The following is a 20,955-nucleotide window of genomic DNA, read 5'->3' as shown; positions in this document are numbered from 1 at the left end:
GGCTTCCCTGGGTGAGGTAACTCGAGTACTCCGGTGCTCTCGTGGAAGTTCCTAAGTCCAAAAGGGTTTGGTCCTGACTCGATTAGAAGTATCCCTAATCTTTAAATTTCTAACCGCGACATTGCCCATAGAAGATAACGGGAACCCGCGGTTGTGTTTACACACTACATACAGTCCCTGTGGGTCCCCTGTATCACTACCTTGGGTGGTTCCTTGGGGTCCCAGCGATTCTAGAGGCTATAGGCCTAGTGTCTATTCCAGTCGTGGTTCTTATACCACTTTTTTGGTATATGGTTTGGTACGCCCCTAGGGCCCAAACGTGTATTTGTGCTATTACTGATGATTTCTATCTGGTAAACTAAGTACTTCGAACTCCAGTCTCATAAAGAGACTAGAGGGGTGTGTTTTATCTTAAATACATATATTTTGAATATATACCTGGTGTGTGTGTCTTTTCATTTGATCATTAAAGAGATTATAGACTGGTAAAACAAGCTGCTTTACATTCCTTCAAGACTTGGCCTGAAGGCTGCTCTCCATAGCTACCACTAGGATAGCTTTCAATGAAGGTTGTCTTTAACCTATCACCATAGGGGTTGTTTGGACTGATACAAGGTGCCCACTAGAACTAGTGGACAGCAGATATCAGGCTACCTTCTCACACACACTCTCTATATACCATGCACTATCAGAGCAGTAAGCAAGTAATAATAAAAGCAAACTGTTCCATAAAAACAGGAAAAACACTGTTTCTGTTGTTGTAATGGTGCGAAAATGTGTAACCACTGATAACCAGTTTTTTTAAGGTACTGAAAAAACCCCACCAGAATGTACCAAAAATAGAAACTGAAAACAGGAAAGCCTATTTATGACTAATCCTGTGGTTCCCGAACGGAAGCTTGTAATCATGTTGTGAGAATGTGAGCAATTGAAAAATGATGTGTCTTTTGACGCCCTACCTGTCAGCTTGAAGGCAGCAAGTGAAGCTTATTTAAATTACACCCAGCCGCAGCACAACACACAACACACAGGGGAGTTACAAATTCCACCTGTATGATCCGAAATAATATTTGTGCCCAAGAGCACACGCTGTCATAAGCGCTTACATGCTTTCAAGTAGCCTACGCATGTATACGAAGCAATGACTGTCGAGAGTTATCGCTGCCCGTGTTCTGCAGCACCTCTGGGGACATTCTTCACAAGTAGGTTGGTTTAAGACTATAATACTCATTGCTTTAAGTTTGTCAGTAAAGAAGGGGAACATTACAAACTCGTGACCCCCAAGCAGCCCGTGTATATATGCTGGCTGCTGTTCCCGTACTTTGTTTGTGTGAAGAAACACCGCGGCGGATTTTACAAGCCAGAATTTCAGTGGGCTAACTCGCTGTGAAAACAGGCCGCATTGCAGCCAGGATGTGTTTGCCGGTCCCAGTCTGACCCTCAGCCAAGGCCAGGCAGAAAGCATGTAATAACCCCACCATTGTAATAACCTGTTTCGTTCTCAGCCTCAGTGAAAGTTCCTCGTTCTTCCCTCCGTACGTTTCTCCATGTTAGTAACAAGAGTAAAGCCTGTCAAATTAAATGAGTAAGTATTATAAAACCTTAATAAGGGCTTTCTAATTGTATTGAAAAATTGCATGGATAAACCGATTACTACCTCAGACGAGACATCACAGCGCTGATATGCAAGTTAAGCGCAGACTGCAGCAACCTTGGCATTGGAGAGGCTGTTAAATCACCCCAGACTGGTCCGGCCACGTGTCTTTTATTTCTGGGATGAGTGAAATAAAAGTGACACCAAGACTTTCAGTCTGAGAAAACAAGGACAAGCAGCAGGTGGAAAAAGGAATACACGGTGGTAAAACAAAGTGTGAATGAATCAAAGAGGAAGAGAAGAAAAGCAGGACATAAAGGCAGATAGAGGGGAGAAAAACAATGTCTGAAGAAGAAAAGCAGCAACAAGAGGTGGAGAAACTAAAAGGATGAGGGAATAAAAGACGCTTTAGCTTATTCATAATTGAAAGTTTCACAAAGCGTCATTAACTGACCATAAACAGATACAGCAGGGGTTGCAACAATGCAAGCTTCCTTTAATGCACACAACAGACATGGCTATAACTGCTCTTTGGCTCTTTTTTAGCGTTTAAGTGCATTCTGGGGCTTGTAGTTTGTCTTTTTCACAGTATGAGGCGTATTATCTCAACTCATAGCAAGCAAGAGCTTTTAGCTAAAATACCAGGACTGCTCGGAGGTGTCAAACTCACAGAAGGTGATGGCAGGAATGCTTCAATGTGTCTAACCATGGTACACTTTTTGTGTAACTGCACAGGCAGACCGATAAAGCATATTTCACTGAATCCAGGCCCATAGCCGAAGTTGTCATTCTCCCCCCTCAAGAAGAGGGAAAGGATTGTTTCCTCACTAACAGGCACTGTGGCTTGTAATGTACTGTGTTGTGTGAGCTGTCCACGCGTTCCCAGGCTCTGCAGCTGCTTTGCTCGCTAGTCTGAGAATAGTCCACAAGCCTACTATTGTAAATCGGCTGCTATAGGACTGAATAGTGAAGTCATTTAAATGACCAGCCTGTGACCCAGAATTGAAGGACACAAGCATCTTGGATTAAAGACAGGGATATATCAGTGCCCTCTGTACCCAATTCAAACGAATATGGAGCAATCCAGAGATGTGGATTGTGGAGTGTAATAAATATTCTTTAATAAGGGCTCTTGGACTGCAGGATCTAATACCCAATTAGACTGGTTCTGCTACCGGATGCAACTGGCAGACGCCCAGGCCTACATCCACTACTAGGCTCTCATGCCACTTGTTTATCCTCTGCCCTGCTGTCTTGCCATGTGACTTTTTCTGGTGAGATGTACTGCCTGGTGTGCAAAGTGATTTTCTCTCCCACTGTCCAGCAGACTTGACATGTGACATGCTTGCCACATAAGCTTGCTGCATGCCTGGCTGTAACCCAGACCTACTTATCTGCCCTGCAAACAGAATTTGCTCAATCCCCCTTCTGACTGACTTTGGCCGAGACCTGCTTGCTTATAATGCAATCTGTCTCATTCCAACTGGCATGCCATGCATGTATCTTAACCTGGTCACTAATGACCTGGGATGTGACTGGCTCTACCACTTCCACCGTATGTGACTGGCTCTACATTATCTATACCAGCCTGCTACAAAACTGCCTCTTGCCCCTCCATTCTTCCTGCCATGAGACTGGCTTTACCTCAGCCCTACTGAGCAGCCCTGTCTTCTGCCATCCATCTTGCTCTGCCCCCAACCTTGCTGTCCTGCCCTGCCTCAGCCCCTGTGACCTGGAGTGTGCCTACTAGCTCTGCCAATGCTCGCTGACCTTGCCCCCTGACAATGTATGTTACTTGCTGTTCACCAGCTTTCCCAGTCTGCCATCCAACTGACTGCCCCATCCCTACTGTGCTAGGCGACTGACTCTGCCTGTGCACAGTGACTTGGCATGCGAATGGCTATTAATGACAATGCCCGCTGGCCTTACATGCAACTGACCCCAGCCTCGCCTGCCTATCACGTGATTGTATCTGTCTCAGCCCTGCCGTTCAAATATCTTTCTGGTAATTTGACCTGATGTGTTTTGGCTTGCCAGGGAACCTTTAATCAAAATTGCTCTAAAACAATGAGTTCCTCTGCTAGTCAGCAATTGGAAAATAAAAAAGTGTACTTACAGAAATATTCAGAGTTGCCAACTTAACAAAAAAGTTAGTACTCTATTTCCCAGTCTTCCATTGAAAAAATTATGATTCTGTTACCGATTTTAAACGTACCCTGTTTGCGAATTAAGAAAGTCAATATTAGACAACAATTTGAAAAATGAAATAAAGTCAATAGGTGACTCTGAGTCTAAGAGGATTCAGGCAGGCAGCGGGGCTGTGCCTGTGCAAGAAGGCTAGCAAGTGCCAAAAAGCCAAGTGTTGCAGCCCGCATATTATTTTCACATACCAATTTTAGAGGAAGCTGCAGTGTTTAATAGGCGGCTGCTCGGCTCTGACAGCTCTGAGTATCAGAGCTTTAAAAAAGGGGCTGCAAAACTTGGCTTTGGCTCTTGCTGGCCTTGCTGCATATGCCCTTGCTTCTTCACTGGAAGTAGTACTTTGCATGACAGTGCTTACTTCAGTTATTACAGAGGTTTCATTGGTAGGGAAAAAAACACAATGGATTGGGATGCGGCCCGAGTGATTGCCAGTGGTTGAGATTAATTCAAGCATTCCAATCATCACCATGTTCTCAGGCCTTCACTTATTAGGAACAGATAATTAATGAGGCTACAAATACATTTAAAGGTAATCTCAAGTTATATTTGCCATTTGAAGCATGTACAGATCATTATTTATTTAGATGGCACGCTGGTGGGTAAAAGAAAACTAGAGTAATAGTTTGTCTCACTGCTTTTAAATCCAGGTTGTAGGGAAGAAGCACACTACGGAGGAAAAGCCAATCCCAGCAGCTGAACGCAGTGAACCAGTTCCTCCAGGCAGTACAGCCATCTGTGGCGTATAGCTTGTTGTTGCTATAACTGCATCCATCATTAAAAGGAACACCTTTTGTACATGCACATCATTTTGCTTAAGTAAGAGCAGGTAAGTGAAGTGGTTTCTATCCAGCTTTTATAAGAACTAAGTCAGAGTCGCTCATGTTTTCTATTGTTGGTTGCAACCACTGCGCTAAAATGCAGCAAACTTTCCATTTGCCATTTTAATGTTCTGTATTTTTATTCTTAGTCTTGTGGGCCAAGTATTTGTAAAATGGATATGCTCATTTTTTTTGTACATTTTGTGCCGCATTTCATTGCTGTCACGTTTATGCCAGAAAATTGACCCAAAACCATCCCAATGAACACAAACAGCAAACGGCACGCATTTGTACATTTTTTGTGTGGCTTTTTTTAAAATACAAAACACATATTGGTTGGTTATGTCGGAGAATGGGACCAATAGCCAAAACTACTGCCATGACAATAGTTGAATTTGATGAAAAAAGATATGTCCGTAGCCGCGTAGCGAACTATGATATGTCCTTGGATGGATCAAGGAATCGTTGAAGTGTGATATTTGCCATTACAAATGACAGTCTGATGCACACATTAGCTCCAATTTGGCTTCATTTATTGTTTGAATACATTTGCTGATCTTAGATTTCATTAAAAACGGAATGCTCTTTATGTCTGTGCGGGGTACCAATAAATTCACAAAGGTTGCCATCATCATGTGCTACCATTGCAAAATGACAGAAGAATAGATAGATCATTAGAAAGAGAATAACTTAAGTTCTTATACTTACCTGGATACTTTGTTCTTAAGGCTTATTATTCCGTGGGGACTGTGGATGGGACCCAGAAGAAACCTGGAGACACTCTGAGCGAAGGAAAATAAAAGAAGACAAGGAACTTTACAGAAAGAAAGACCTTTCTTATATATTTTTGTTGCTTAATTTCCTCCCTTTCTTCTCAGTCTGAATAATTAAGAAGAGTGGAACTGATTGGCATCTTTCTGGTTGACAATGAAGAGATTTCTAATACCGAGTTCAAGTTCGTCTGAGCAAAGTGAAGTCGCAGGTTCTTCTGACAAAAAAGAGGATTGGAAACAAAAAAACAAGTACAAAAAGAATGACGACAGATATCTGGATTATGGTTTTACATGTGTACAGGTTAATAATGAGGAGGGTCCTGAATGTGTAATCTGTTTAAAAGTTTTGGCTGTGGAATCCATGCTTCCAAGTAAACTTAAGCGGCATCTTGAAAGTCTTCACCCAAATGTGGTCAGAAAGCCAAGGGAATTTTTTTAATGATGACAAATATTTTAAAGGGACATATGTGGGTCACCGGTCTACCCAGTACCAGCTTTCTCGACCTGGGCGGCACAAAATGGACACTGCCAGCCACAGACATGATTCTGCTCTCCTGCTGCTGAGTCGAGCTCGAGCAGAGGTAGGCATGACAATAGGCATCCTGTCACAGGAAGGTGTAACCACCTCCCAGACAGGGTTTAGTGTACTGGAGCTGGGTGGGTGCAGTCAGAGTTCCAGAAACTCTGCACTGGGGGCACAGTTGGTGTCCCTGTGCATAGTCCAGCTCAAACCAGTTCTGGGAGCCACTGGCTCCTGCTCTGGCACGTAACTGGACAAAGGACATAGGCGTAGCCAATCCTCTGTCCTGCCCCTCCCCGAGGAGGGTCCACAGAATCGTTCCAACCCCTTCCCATGGGTATAAAGTACGTTACCTGACTACAGGACTTTAGATTTTTACCTGGACAAGATTCTGCTAAGAAGAAACCAAGTACTTCGACTGCCTGCACGACGCTGAACGACTGAAGAATCTCCCTTGGAGTAAGGGAGTTACCCCCAAGCAAAAGCAGGCACCTAAACGCATCTGACTGGTTTGCTTCTCCCGAGCTCCTGTGGACTTTGAAGATTTCGGCAATACAGGAGGTGGTTGCCGAAGGTCCCTAAGGTTGATCTGCCCTCTCAGCGATTCTGAGAACAGTATCCCTCGTGGGGACCGTGCAACTCGAACCCCTGTGCTCCGCGTACTTTTGCAATTGCATATGCTTGTTGACGATTCCAGAGATTGTGTATTGGACTCCGTGTAGTCTTGACCCCAAGCAGTATTTGCACTGAATATTTCCGGCCTCCACTCCTCGAGTGTCCAGTGGGCTGGTACTTTGCAAACTTGCTTGAGGTCTCCTCGCGATCCCTTGCCTGTGGGTCCTGGCAAGGGTCAGCTTGTTTGCTCTTGAGATTGCTGGTCCACACCGTAACCTGTTTCCTCTGACCGCATGGGTTGCATTTGCAAAGGCTTGTTGGTGCTCCAGCCGGACATCGACCCTTCAGGACTCGACATCCTTCGTGGGACAGCTCACCTCCGGATCCTGGTCATCCTCGACGTCTCCTGGTCCCCGTGACTGCGGAGTTAAGCAACCCTTCTTCACTCCTGAAGAACTTGACATCGGTGGGCATTCAACTACTGAGTCCCTGGTCACCTGAAGTGACCCAGACTCTGTCCCCTCTGCTGTCAGGTTCTTCTCACCTCGAATCCATGCTTGGATTCCACCGGACATTCTTCGCCCTCCTGGCAGCAGTACTTCTTTGCAATTCTCCATTGGAAACGACAAACGTTTCCGACACCACTTGACCCCTATGCACCCTGGTCCTCCGGGATAGGTAACACGGGTACTTCGGTACTCACTGGTGGGTTGGCCTTAGAACCTTCTATGTTCCAAAGGGTTTGCTCGAAGTCCTCTTAGAAATGTCTGTAACTTGTAAATTTGCAACTGTGACTTTCCCATTGAGTTGTATAGAGCACGTGTTTCCTCACTGCACCCGTCCACCGTGGGCTCCCTGTGTCACTCCTCTGGGTGGTTCCTTGGGGTACCAGTGATTCTACGTGCTCTAGCCACTGTATCTAGTCAAGTCGTTGTTATACCATTTTTTAGTATATGTTTCGGTCTCCCCCTGGAGCCCGCTGTGTATTTTGCTATTTACGAATGTTCTATTGATTTAATATTGTGTACTTTGTGCCCTATTCTCATATAGAGACTAGTAGAGAGTGTTATATTGATAAATACATATTTGTATATAAACACTGTGTGGTTCTCCTTTCACTTAGTCATTTAGGAGGTGATATTCTGGTAAAACAAGCTGCTTTACAATCCTTCTTGATTAAGCCTGAAGGCTGCTCTCTATAGCTACCACTAGGATAGCTTTCAATAAAGGTTATGTTTGACCTCATACATCATAAGGGTCGTGTGGACTGGTACAGGGTGCCCACTTTAATTAGTGGAAAGCCTATACCAGGCCACCTTCTTACACTATATAAGGAAAAACAAGCACATCCATCTCACTAGGATTTTTAAGATAAAGTCAGACTCTGTGGTTTTTCCTGTTCATTAAAAAACAGATTTTCTACAGAAGTTGTTTTAACTACTGTGTGGTTAAAAAAGGCTGTTAAATCATGGAAACATATTTGGCAATTAATATTGTATCGTTTCTCACTTAACCAATTAAAGTTTTATTAAAAGACTCTTATATGTTTATTTTGTTACAAAAATTATTATAATACCTTAATCAGCTTCATCCTTATTAGTTTCAGGGAGAAAACTGGAAGTACTTCCAAGGTCGGGCTTACATCCATCCCACCCACCCGTAAAAAGTGACATGATGGGGAGCCACGGCAAACTGCCAATTAGGTCAAAGGAGCCACAGGTCGAAAAAGTTTGGGAACCACTGGACCAATCTAATGCATACAAACATTACTAACGCAACCAAAATACGTATTGTCCCTGTAGGTGACATTGATATATTCTTCATTTTGATGTTAAAAGTCCTTTCACAAGGGAAGGACGGCATCTGTTTGTAGGCACTGTAGTTTCGGCCACTTCAAACGTGGAATTAACTAACTTCATCAAAAACTGTTTTTGGGAAAACAAACTTGATGCACATCTGTTCAGTGAAATGAAGTGTATAACAACAAAATAAACTTCTACATTACCAATATAAATAATAGAGCCAGCGGAAAATAGTTCATTACTAAAAGTTCAATACTAAACTACATCTAAAGTTCCAACATGTTTACCGGAACAACATTTAGTGTTCGAGATTATGAGTGAAACTCTTATTGCTAACATTGATGTGCTTGTACTGACAATGCAATGCCACGCACTTGTTCTGTTTACTCCCGGAATAATATTTACAGCATCACAATATTTACGAAATAAATATATACAGAACGAAAGTGAAAAAGGTACCTGAATAATGGCGTGGAAAAAGCAAACACCAAAGATGACTTTGCGCCACAGGTTTCCGAGAACATGCTCTTCAAAAAACGTCGGGGTGATTTCTGTGAATGCCCGTCTGATATTTGCACGAAGTCCTTTTGGCGGCTCATTAGTGACCTGAATACCAAGGAGAAGATTTGGTTGAGTAATGATATGTCTTAGTCTGCAAAAAGTGTGCTACTATTGTTTTTAGGAGATCCCATGAGTTACCGCACTTGCTGTAGGAGCACAACAGTCGTTGCTGTTGCATGGTTCTACGGCATGCTGGCTGAGGCGTAGAATTAATGTGACACCTCATTTGTGTAAAACTGCGATTTCTTTCAAAATGGCTGCACAAATCAATCTCTCTCTCTCTCTCTCTCTCTCTCTCTCTCTCTCGCTCTCTTATTCCCTATCCCTCTCCTTCCCCACTTCTTATTGTGTCTTTGTCACAATAAGCAATTTAGAGGTTCAGGATGGTGGATCTTTTAGGGTCTGAGATCTGACACCGTCATTCAATGATTAAGGAAACTGCTATGAAGCCTCTCTATTAGTCAACCTCAAAACATGTGTTCCACTTATGGCACTTCATGCCCATTTGAGAAATGAAGGTGAAGGGGCATTTAAACAGCCAGTACAGAAAAATTGATAAGCCCAGACAGTTTTGCAAATTCCACAACTGCAGGAAAAACACCAGGGCAAATCTACTTGTACAATTCGGCTGTTTGGGTAATCGGGAAAGGAGACAAAAGTATTTTCTCAAAAGCTTAGTACTGGGGCACAAGAAGAAGCAAATTATTGTCAGGATATTTGTGCTTTATTTACCCCATGAATAATAGAGAAAACCTATGTTCTTCACTTTTAAAAGGGGAAAGACGGGGCTACATTTAAGGCAAATCATTATGTTCCTTTTTATTAGGTACTAAACATGATTATTGATTGATAATTAAAATGATTACAGCGACTAATCGCTCTAAATCACCATTCTCCATTTTTGGATATTAGATTGAAAACACTTAAGCATCTCCCTTAGCTGTACCTCCTCTTGGAAAAGAGTGCACATTTTGTCATTATTCCATTCTTTAACCAAGTCAAGATCCTTGACCAAAACCTCCAGATAGTGGGGTGTGAGTGGGGGGGATTCTAAGTGTGGCTAGCCCCGTGCGATGATGTATGTGTGTGCATGTGTCCCCACGCATGCTCTCATAGGTGTCGGGACGGGAGGCAGGTATATGTCATTTTAATTTCCCCTGGATAGATGGCAGACTCCTCTTGGGGAGCTTAAGTAAACTAAAAATGAAAAGTGCGCAAAGGCACATTTAGAGACAGTAGCAGCCAGTTAATAAATTGCAACTGCCAGAGCCTCCTAAAAAGGAAAAGACAAAATGACATAAAAAAAGACTGAAGAAGGGAATGGGAGCAACTGATGAGTAGAGGGGGGTGAGCAATGACGGGCAGGGGGACACAGGGAGAGAATAAAAACCAGAATGGAAAAGGGTGGGTGAAGCAATGGACGAGCTGATGAGTGGGGGGGGGGCTGCACAGAGAGCTGAGGCAGGTATGTGAAGGGGTAAGCAGGACACAGACAGCAAGAAAACATAAGCATGGAGTGCTGACAGAAAAAGAAAACAATTGTTCCGTGAATGGAAGCAGTGCAAAGATGCAAGTCATTCAATCAAAAGAATGGTCAGTTATCGCTGGGGCTTTTTCCAAGAGCCTTGCGCCACCACTTTTAATATGGGAAAAAGTGACATACCAGCTGCGCAAGGGGCTTGTAAATTAGCCCCTCTGTTCCAGAGAAGGGCCAAACACAAGAACAGGATGGAAAGGCATTGAATGAGCTGCAAGAAAGTGAGATTTAGAAGAAAGCCAACCAATAATAATCAATGGGTGCTTCCAAAGCCCACTTTAAATATTGGTAGTGTAAACAATCAGTCATCCAATAATAGACAGCTAAAGTGGTCTGGAAGCAAGACTTAAAAATTAAGATTTGAATGGCAGTTTGGTTTCTTTAGGCTAAAATCCAGGCAGACATTGGCTTGAACTGTTGTCAACGATCGAAAATGATCTAAAAGTAGTTCTTTAAACCAGGTCACCACAACTAGAGAATTTCCTCAGAGAAGCCTCTAGACAATATACTAATGACAGCAAGAATTCATATTTTGGAAAATATGGGAGTGCGTTAAGGTGTAACAAATTTGATAAACTATCTTCAACATGTAAATCAGGCTAGAGACTTTACTTTTTGTGGTCTATGGTGGGCATCGATGGACAAAGGCAATGCTATTTGCAAATGCTACCTCAGATCTATTCTACTCTTCTACGGACCTCACATATGTGATGGGAAATGTTTTACTACGTTAATGTTTAATCAGTGCTTACATCCTGATGAATGGTTGCGTGACAGTGGTAAACTATTTTAATGGCACAGGATGTGGTAGTTTGTCTTTTGGTGGGTTCTGGTGGGGGATCTGCTGGTGAAATTACACCTGTCATTGAATCTCAATGGCAGAGAATCATTTCAGCAATAGATTCCAGGAAAAATCCTTTCTCTGCCCACTGAACTGTGGCATTGTCACACTGTGTCAAAACCTCATAGCTATAGTAACTTATCTGAGAATAAAAACTATACACATTGAACGGCATTGATGTTTTTGTACTATTATAACTAGGCAACATGACCAAATCACAAACTGATACTTAGTAAGCTGTATTGCAAAATAAAAAACAAATGTGTATATCTTTCCTCCATCGTTTGATGCCCAGAGCTAATTCTTGACTTCTGGGGCAACAGACAGCTACTAGCATAGAGCACCGAGCTGTGGTCGTTGAAATCAGGAGGTTGATAGGGCTAAAAAGTAAGTAAAGTAATCATTTGGCTTTTCCCAGTTTTACCTCATTTTGTGATTGGTAATATGGCAGAAGCCTGTATGAGTAGCGGGCAGAAACGTCAATGATAATGTAGGATTGAGGCTGGCACAGCAGAGTGAATGGACCTACAAAAGACTAAGAATGGAGGCGCGGAAAGTCTAAACAGAAACAAGGGGGTATTCAATGCTGTCTATGAGCAAGCTTCCTAGTCTTCACTAGCAATGTCCAGACCAGAACATGCAATCATGCTAATGGGTAATGGCATGATTAGACAAGGCCGGGGTACTAAAAGAATGAAACATCCATATTACCAATAGGGTTCGAACAATGTGCTCACTTGCAATTAAGTATTGCGTTATTTGCCTTATGACGTCAGGAAACACAGAGGTTTAAATAGTCCACAATGTACACACGTTACTATGGAGTTAGCTATGTCCTATTTTCCACTTCATACTTTGTTTTCACTCTTATATAATCATTCCCGGGCTTGCATACCTTACAGATCTTAAGAATGCCACTGTACCTTAACTGAATTCTGCAACACTGTGACAGGAAATGCGTCACTCGGCATAGAACTTAAAAACAGTCTGAAGTTTTCATGAATTGCAGTGTCTGTAAAGAGAATAAATGAATAATAAGCCCTTTACAATAAGAAAACATTTTCGACAGTGCACTTCCTAAGCATGCGCGGCATTTACTGCAATTTCTTAATTAGAAATACAACGATTGAATTTCAATAAATCGGGGATTGTTTATCAATGTAATTATATCTACTGAGTACTAAGCAGGAGGTAGGGCTAATGACTCTTGAAATTCATAATGGTTAAACTTAGTGCTCTAGCTGGAGGCCACAGTTATGAATAATCTGCAGCACACACAGTAGGAGCCACAGCAAACTGGAAAGGTGAGCCTAGTCTAGCTTCAGTATTCCCCTATTAGAAAAACATAAACATACCCCAAAGTGGCTCCTCTGAACAGTCTTTATATGTGAGAAAAGTCAGGAACCAGCCAGGGCCCCAGTAATATTTTTCATGCTGTCACTTAGCGGGAGCATCACATCTGCGAGAGGGAGTTTAGTGGTAGTGTACAGTGCGCGTGCTGGCATCCTATGTCATATATGGAGTTTATAGGTGAGCAATAGCGAATATGCCTATAAAATGCAGCAGATCCACCATCAAGGGAGACAATGTGCATTTTACGACACTTAACATGGCAAGTAAAAGATTCCCTTCAACATGAGCTTACCTTGTCCCTAGAGACAAAGGAAGTCTTAGACACGGCGGAGTAGAGAGTGGGAGTCATTCTTTAGAGTACTGCGCGGATTTGTTATATAACCCAGGCAAAACAAGGTCTAACTGTTTGTACAAACCACCTACAGCTTGCATTATTTGTGGCAGCTTTGTCTATGGGTCTGATCTAACTGAAAGGGAACTAAATGTAACTACTCCTGGTACCATTATCATGTCAAAAAGCATTCAAACACGTTTAATTTGAGCTTTATCAAAGAAATGGCAAATGGCAAATTAACAGCAGGTGAGGTAAAAATAATGACAAAAATAATACCCTGGGCAGATAAAATAGGAGCTACTGGACAATCACTCAAAAGCTCATAAAATAGTTCTCTTTATTGATTTACGAACTATAGGCCCACATGCATCAAAGGAAAAAACGGTCGCAAACGGGCAGATTCGTTGCGACCGGTATTTTTGCATTTGGGATGCATCATCCCAAATGCAAAAATCGCAATTTAAGTAATCTCTAAATTGCGATTACTTAAATTGCGATTGCATTTAAGGAATCGCAAATTGAGATTCCTTAAATGCAATGCATCAGAGTAAAAAAATTAGCGATTTCACTAATAGGAGTAGCAAATTACCATCAATTTGTGCTTGATGGTAATTTGCAAAAACTTTGAAAAATGCACCAAAGTGCATTTTTCAAAGCACATGCCCTTGGGGTATGTGTATGTGCAACATGTACTCATATGCATATTTCAGGGGTGCAACAGGGTATCCTTTTGGAACCCTTGCACCCATGAAATTGCATTCGCAATTTGCGAGTACCTATTGGGTACTCGCAAATTGTGAACGCAATTCCCATTCTTTCCTACGGGCCTCTAGGCCCATAGGAATGAATTGGAAGACATTCCTTGATTGCGAGTCGCAATTTGCGAGTCGCAATTACGGAATGTTTAGAAATCGCTATTTTTTTTTGCGTAGGCTTTTGCGATCCCTTAATTGCGATTCCTTAATAATCGCAATTAAGGAATCGCAAGAGCCTACCTTTATGCATGTGCCCCATAGTCCCTTCATATTACATAATTAATTTAAGAAAGCATGAGCCACGTCCCTGATCAGGCAGGCTTCTTCGGCTTTAATGGCTCCGCACCATGAGTTCCCAGTAAAAGAACATATGAGAATAGCAATTTAAAATGGTAGGCCACCGTAGCGATATGGGTTCTATTCGTGCAAACCATTTATTTTTCATTGTGGACCTCTGGTACTGACTTCTGCTGTGTAAGGCTCCGGAATGGGATTACCCTGGAAAACTGGCTATGAGCTGCAAACTTCAGTGCCCATTTTTAGTGTAGGTCTGCTGCCTGCGGACAGCTACGGTAAGGGACTTTGAGAACACTTGTAAAGATGCTTGAAAACTTTTAGGCTGAAACAAGTATATTGTTGTCTGTCTCAGCCTGTCATCTGCACAGAGGTAGGCGTGGTAGAATATAAAACCCAATCTAAATTGTATGTGGCCTGACCCAGAGAAATGCTAAGGCCTTATAGTTTGGCTTAAGTTGATCATTTGTATTGTTTTTCAGATTGTGCACTTTATGCCTCAAATGTGTTAAACTATAACTTCTGAATATTACCCTTATACAAGCTCTAGAAGCAGCTTCTTATGTACGTTTTCTTCGGTCTAGATCTAAGGTCTGTTTTACACGGGCTGGATTCTTTCTTACATTTAGGTATTAAGTTTGCTTTTCTGAGTTTCCCCCTAATTAAATTTGCTCTTCATCTTCTTAGCTAAGTAGAATAAACTGCTGGGCTTCTCACATTACACATTAAAAGTTTCCAGAACAACAGGCACATTCCAGGGAGGGTTAGATCTCCAGCTGAAGGAAGAAGTAGGGGTTATGAATACGAGAGGCTGATGGCAGTATTCACCTGTGATTTAGATTAGACATTAGAGGGTGTTCCCATCATGAACAATAAAGGTAAGGCATGCTCATGTCTCCAGTGCCGATCAGGAGACCCCTCTGAAGCGTGAGAATGAATGGGATGGACTGAAGGGGTGGGCAAAATACATCAGTGATGACGCGACCATTGGTTGGTAAGATTTCCAATTTGGAAACTTTCCCAGGATACTGGGCGAGGGTAGGATAATCAGTGGGCTGACCCCTGTTAGTTTAAATTAAAGGTGAATGGGAAATAGTCAACCTTAGATTGAGAGGGCACTCCACGAAAGACAAAATATTCCTTCTCTCTTTATGACCATCCGTGCAGGTAGGATGATCTGAAAGGTGCCTTGGAAGAAGTAAGACGACCCAGTTCTGCTGTTTAACTCGTCAGGAGACCTGGTGCTGCACTCTCCCTTGACATGTCTGTCGAACCATGTTGGACTCTCTCTAGGGCTAGTGGTTCAAGCTTCCTAATCACCTCCTTAGACCATTGGGGAGAGGACAAGATGTGACACTGAGGTGACCCTGTTGGCCTGCCACATGAAAGAGTGGGCACAATAAACTCATGCCACTGTACTTTAGCACCCAAGCACAAGAGTCTGTGAGGCTGTCTTGCCAGAGACATCTGGCACAGAGTGGTCGGCTGCCGGGGATCTTTGGGTCACTTCCATGTAGCTGGAGCTGCTCAATGTCAAGGAGACCAATAAAGAATGCACAGTAGGGTAGGCCCAGAACCCTTACAAAGAAGCTGCTGTTGCCACGAAGTGGAGGCAGTAAACTAGAGGGTTGAAGATATTCTCTAGAAATGTGACCCTGATAAGAGGAGTGCCTACCCTGGATTGTAATTGTATTTATATAGCGCTTACTACCTCTGACAAGATGTTGAAGTGCTTTTTTGGCGAGTAGCACCCTACTCCGGAACCCATAAATAGATGTGGCAAGCCCAGTTGACTAAGCCCAGGCTATTAACCCTGATGGATAGGAGAGGTTCTTGCAGCAAAACTCTGGAAACACCAAGCAGCTCCATGCAGCTATGATCAGGTTCTAGCACTTTGAAGGTGTCACTGGGTGCAGCTTTGTGATCACCCACTTCTAAAATCTAAATCTTCAAGCCGGCCGAGTGAAGAAAATGTACTTGCTGCTGCATGTTTTCTGAATATGGGCAATTGAAAGTTAGTTTTTGGGAAACCCTCGAACTGTACAGAGCAGTTTCTCAAATATTCCCTTTTGGGGATCTTCTGTAGAAGGCTGTTGGGCTTTTGGTGGTCAAGGGAGGTTGGATACAGGATACAGAGTACTCCCATCAGAGAAAGAGACCTAATGTTATTGTAGAAGCTTGTAGGCCTATATTGATCATTGCAAAAGCCTGTGTGAAAGCTTGTAGGACTATCTTTTTAATGGTGAAAAGCATAGTTCAAACACAAAAGGCCAGTATTATTGGATTGTTAAGACCGTAGGCTAAAGCTTGTAGTAAGGTATATTGTTTCAAGGAATCTCATAGATTACAATAGTAGGCAATGTATTTTGGTGTTAGTTACCCTCTATGACAACTCCTTGGAGTAGAAGATTTTCTATGTTGAAATTCTTGTGGGATCTCTTAGGATGCATTGTGTATCGTTTTTACAGATATCATTTTGAGTATATTTGTAATTTTTTATATATGAAATTAGATGCTTCTAATTAGATACATTATCATCATTTGAGGTTTACCATCTGTAAAGTATCAGCCTCTCTTTTTTTTAAAGCCAGTGGCGTTTTTGAGAAAAAAGTAGGGATATTTACTGCTATTGCCAAACCACCAGTTGTTCTGACTTTGTCATCATGGATGTATAAGCTCCTAGGTCAAAAACACGCTACAGGGGTTAGGTTTTTGGTTTTATGCATGTTAATGCATCTCTAAACTGTTCATGGCAGAACAGGCTGATTAAAAATGCAAGTAAACCACACAAAACTGGTAATAAATAAAGTAACATTTGGAAATGTACATTTGAGCTGTCTAAGGAGTCAGGTAAACGTTTAAAAGAAAAAACAAATAACCCCCAAAAAACTACAAGGTTATGCTGTGTTAATGATTATATTTCCCATTCAACACCCCGAAAACAAACATGAAATGGTTGATGAACAATCTGCCATTTGTGAAAAATAATAAATGCTGAAAGCGCGTACAGTGAAGTGGCTCCAACACCACTGAAAACCTGCGGCCAAAGTCAATAGAAATCCCATAGTAACTCACAAAGATTATTGACAAAAACGTAACGTACCTCTCAACATGTAAAAGTGAACTTTGTTGTTTCTAGGATGGTGATTTGGCGTAAGTTAATAGAGCTGAACATGTTTGCAGGTAAACGATGTAAAAGAGCCCCATAGGACGCATCTGACTTTTAAGAGTCTAAATAGGATCCCAAATTAGATGGTACCCTATGAACGAGGATGAGGTTAGCAATACATGCAAGCTAACTCGCAAGCAGCTATGCCAGTCATGCAACATTTTGAAAATATGCACATAGAATGGAAAAAATAGTATTAACAGGTGACTCAGTTCACAATCAGACACACCTTTGACTTGAAAAGGCAGCTGGTAAGTACTTTATAAAGAGAGTAGAAAAGAAGAGTCTTATTGGAACGGGGTGTCATTTAGGCGTAGAATCTGTTTTGTTAATTTTTAGGTCTCGCCTAGCATTGCAGTGCAAATGCGCTGCCATCGCTTTGCGAGGCATGCAGTATACACTATAGTGTGCAAGCTTTGTGGAAACTCAGCCCACTCTCCGACCCATCTTCTTCATTGGGTTAGGTTCTAAATGCTGCCTTCCGATTGGTTTTAAGCTTGTTAGTCCCTCCTCATAACAGCCATGTCAGTCATTTGTGGCCTTCCACGGCTACTGGCCCCTTCACAGCACAGACTACTTTCTTTTATTTGAGGTCTCGCCTAGCATTGCAGCGCGAATGCACTGCCATCGCTTTGTGAGGCGTGCAGTATACACTAAAGTGTGGAAGCTTTGTTGAAGCTCCACCTACTCTCCAGTCCATCTTCTTCATTGGCTTAGGTTCTAAATGCTGCCTTCCGATTGGTTTTAAGCTTGTTAGTCCCTCCCCATACCAGCCATGTCAGTCATTTGTGTTCTTCCACGGCTACTGGCCCCTTCACAGCACAGACTACTGTCTTTCTGTGCCCCCCCTTCCACAGGCCGATGCCTTCTTGCCACCGCCCCGCTCGTCGCCGCGCACGCATTGCTATTTGCAATGCAACAGGTCTTATGTAAATGTGAGTCCTATTGCATTGCCAATGCTTGTTGGTATTACTCTAATCTGTTTCACGCAGTGCTTTAGGGTCACAACATTATATAACCTACCCTGTAGATGAGACAATAGCCGCGGTTCAGTAATTAGACGAAAAAAAATGTATGCTCTCCGGTTTTCGCTTATTCGCCGCGCCAATGTCAGTGCCGACAGAGCCCACAAGAGGGCAACAGAGCTACAAACAAAATGACTTTGAAGCAATTTATTTTCAAGACAATCAAACTGTCCATATCCGAACCATCATTTCAATGTATGCTGCAGAATATGAAAATTCTCTATTTCCATACATGTGGGCTAAGTAAAATTCAGCAATCCAACACACTTAAGAACTGATTTCAGACATTTTCAATTGTGTGCCCCAGGGAGTATTGTCCTCATGTTCCGATCACAATATTGCTTCAAGAGGAAAGGTTTATCCATTCGTTAAAAAGAGCTGCTTTTTTTACACTGGAAAATAAACATCCGGGATTTAATTTTAAAAAATCTGAGATTTAAGTACTCGAACATTCCTTGCTGAGTACAAACGTGTCCCCTACCTCTCCTGGCCCGACCAGTCTCCTGTATGTGACAATCTCTTGGGGCTCCCAGACATTTCCCAGGTCACAGCACGGGCAAGAAGATGTACTCTGCAGGAGGAAGAGAGGCTCTGCTGCAGGGTGAACCGTGCGCAGCTTGTTCTAAAATCCACGGCAAGGCAAATATGCTGTCAGTATGTTTTTAAAATGACTTAAAAGGTTTCTCTTTGCTACAGAGTACATGCAGTTCTCTTTGTTTATTGACTCGTTCAAGTAAGTGAATTGTGTAGCTGTGGTGCGCCAGACTCCCGGACTGCTCATTTCACTGGTGTTACATTTTGAAATAATATAGCCTGCTGTGACCGCTGTGTGTATCTCCCAGCCTCTCCTGAGGCTTGCCCAGCACCATGCTGTCATGAAACTGCCAACTGCGCCAGCCGGAGTCCGCGAGTCAGCTGACTCTAATTAATGTACGCTATAGGCCCCGAGGCAGCTGGGCTCTATGTTAGGGCCTCTCACACCCTGTTAGGTGGTTCTGCAGTATAAACGCAAGTCCTTGCTCCTTTTAGTGTTAATTCTTAGCAGAGCCATGTGACCTACTTTCTAGTTGCCCGCTTTTTTTTTCCTAGTGGTGACATCTGAGGCTAATATTAGTAGTTACTTCACAAGTTTTACTTTCCTGCTTACAGCATTCGCTTATGAATAATGTGGCCTCTGCAGTGACAGCTTTACCGTCTTAGTTCACCCCACTCCAAGTGAAAAACCTTATCCCAACACATTAATTTTTTGCATGGCCTCGTCTTGGACAACAAACACCACCTGGTAAAAGTGATTTGTTTTATTCTCCTTGTCTTACCATGCTCCTTTTCTTTTCTTTTTGTCTGATTGGCATGGCTTCTGCCTTTTTATTCTTATTAGTCAACACATTATGCCAACCAAAATTCACAAGTTTATTATATGATCAGCATTGTACAAGAGAAGCAATAAAATAGCAATAGAATAAAACACATAATTCCTATCACTTTTATGAAATATTTAAGTAAACAAGACTCGGTGTCAAGAACAAAAGTATGGGCATGGTCTTCAATGCTATGTCATATGAAGTGATGCTCGCCCTCTTTCATATCTGCCAAGGTTTCAGATTGGTATGTATGATATTTTGATAATTTTGTTGTAATTATAACTCAGCCACCTCATGAATTTGCATCAGTTTTAAGATCTTAGAGTTTCTCGTTACTCAAATGGGTCAGATATTTATGTTTCCCTCATCTTTTATTGGTTGATTTTGCTGGCGAGAAAAGTGTCACTCATGGTGGTTCTAAAGACACTCATAATTACACAGAAATTATGAAAATGTCACACATAGCAATCTAAAACTTTGGCAGCTATGCTCTCGGGTAATTTCCGCTTTTCCTACCTCGTGCTTCAGCTGCTCGGTGTTTTTCCCACCAGAGCAGCAAACCCCAAGCCCTGCAGCGCACAAGGAACTTCCCTTCCATTACAGTCCATTAAAGTAGCAAGTTGATCAGAGCACGAGCTCGAAGCACTTCTACACGCGGGGTGCGGGAGCCTGCGAGTCGAATGTGAGTAGGAAAGCACTGTGCCACAGTGGGATGAGTGCTGTGTTCATCGTCAAAGGAAAAGTATTTTTCAGATGCGTCAGTGCTTAATTTATCAAATAATGAGTACCGGTGCCCAAAGCTCTGATCGGAAGCCCTATTAAATAAATGTTGGCGGGCCGAATACCAGGGCTCTCTAGAATTGAAACCACCCCAGGCCTCTTTAATCCAGTACCTGACACCCTTGGCTCGTTTATTCCTCTTGCTGGTTCCTGCTGTCTCACTTTGTGACGGTACTTAAGTCTTTCTCATCCTCCTTCTGTCCCCTTTGTGTGTTTAGGTCGAGCATTCGAGACCTCGTGTATATACTTTAGTATATACTTATATGTGTATGTACTATGTGGGCTCTGGAGATCAGCCCTAGGACTTGTCTGCTTCCGTTCAACTGCCTCTATTTGTCTTGATAGAAAACGACCAGCAGAGGTCAGTAAAACACCAGAATCACTTTAGCATGATCTAGATTCCAGTCCATAGAAACTGTCTTCCACAAGCACCTGTAGAATTTTTTTTTTCTCAAATCTTGTATTTTCAGTGATATGACCACCGAAGGACCTGATTTTATATTAAAAACAGAGCTTTGGAATATACCATTTCCAGCTGAAAGGCAATATTTCTCTCCATGTGTTCCCATACCTGACGTGTCAAGAGTTTGGTGCTTACTCTCCCTCCATTTTAAAGAACAG

General features: G+C 42.4%; 1 protein-coding gene across 2 annotated transcripts in view; it reads right to left on the bottom strand.

The window, feature by feature from the left end:
• The window catches only part of DNAH6 (dynein axonemal heavy chain 6), a 2,458,578-nt gene that overhangs the window by 313,624 nt on the left and 2,123,999 nt on the right, over positions 1-20,955 (bottom strand). For both annotated transcript variants that reach the window (XM_085636629.1, XM_085636630.1), the window contains 2 exons: positions 12,187-12,275; positions 8,784-8,930 (listed from right to left, as the gene is read on the bottom strand). In XM_085636629.1, the coding sequence (XP_085492755.1) occupies positions 8,784-8,930; positions 12,187-12,275 (236 nt within the window). The remainder of the gene's footprint in view (positions 1-8,783; positions 8,931-12,186; positions 12,276-20,955) is intronic.

This window comes from Triturus cristatus, chromosome 2_1 (genome assembly GCF_964204655.1).
Source record: "Triturus cristatus chromosome 2_1, aTriCri1.1, whole genome shotgun sequence".
NCBI lineage: Eukaryota > Metazoa > Chordata > Amphibia > Caudata > Salamandridae > Triturus > Triturus cristatus.
The sequence above is the reverse complement of the archived record's forward strand: the minus strand, read 5'-3'. Positions and strand labels throughout refer to the sequence as shown.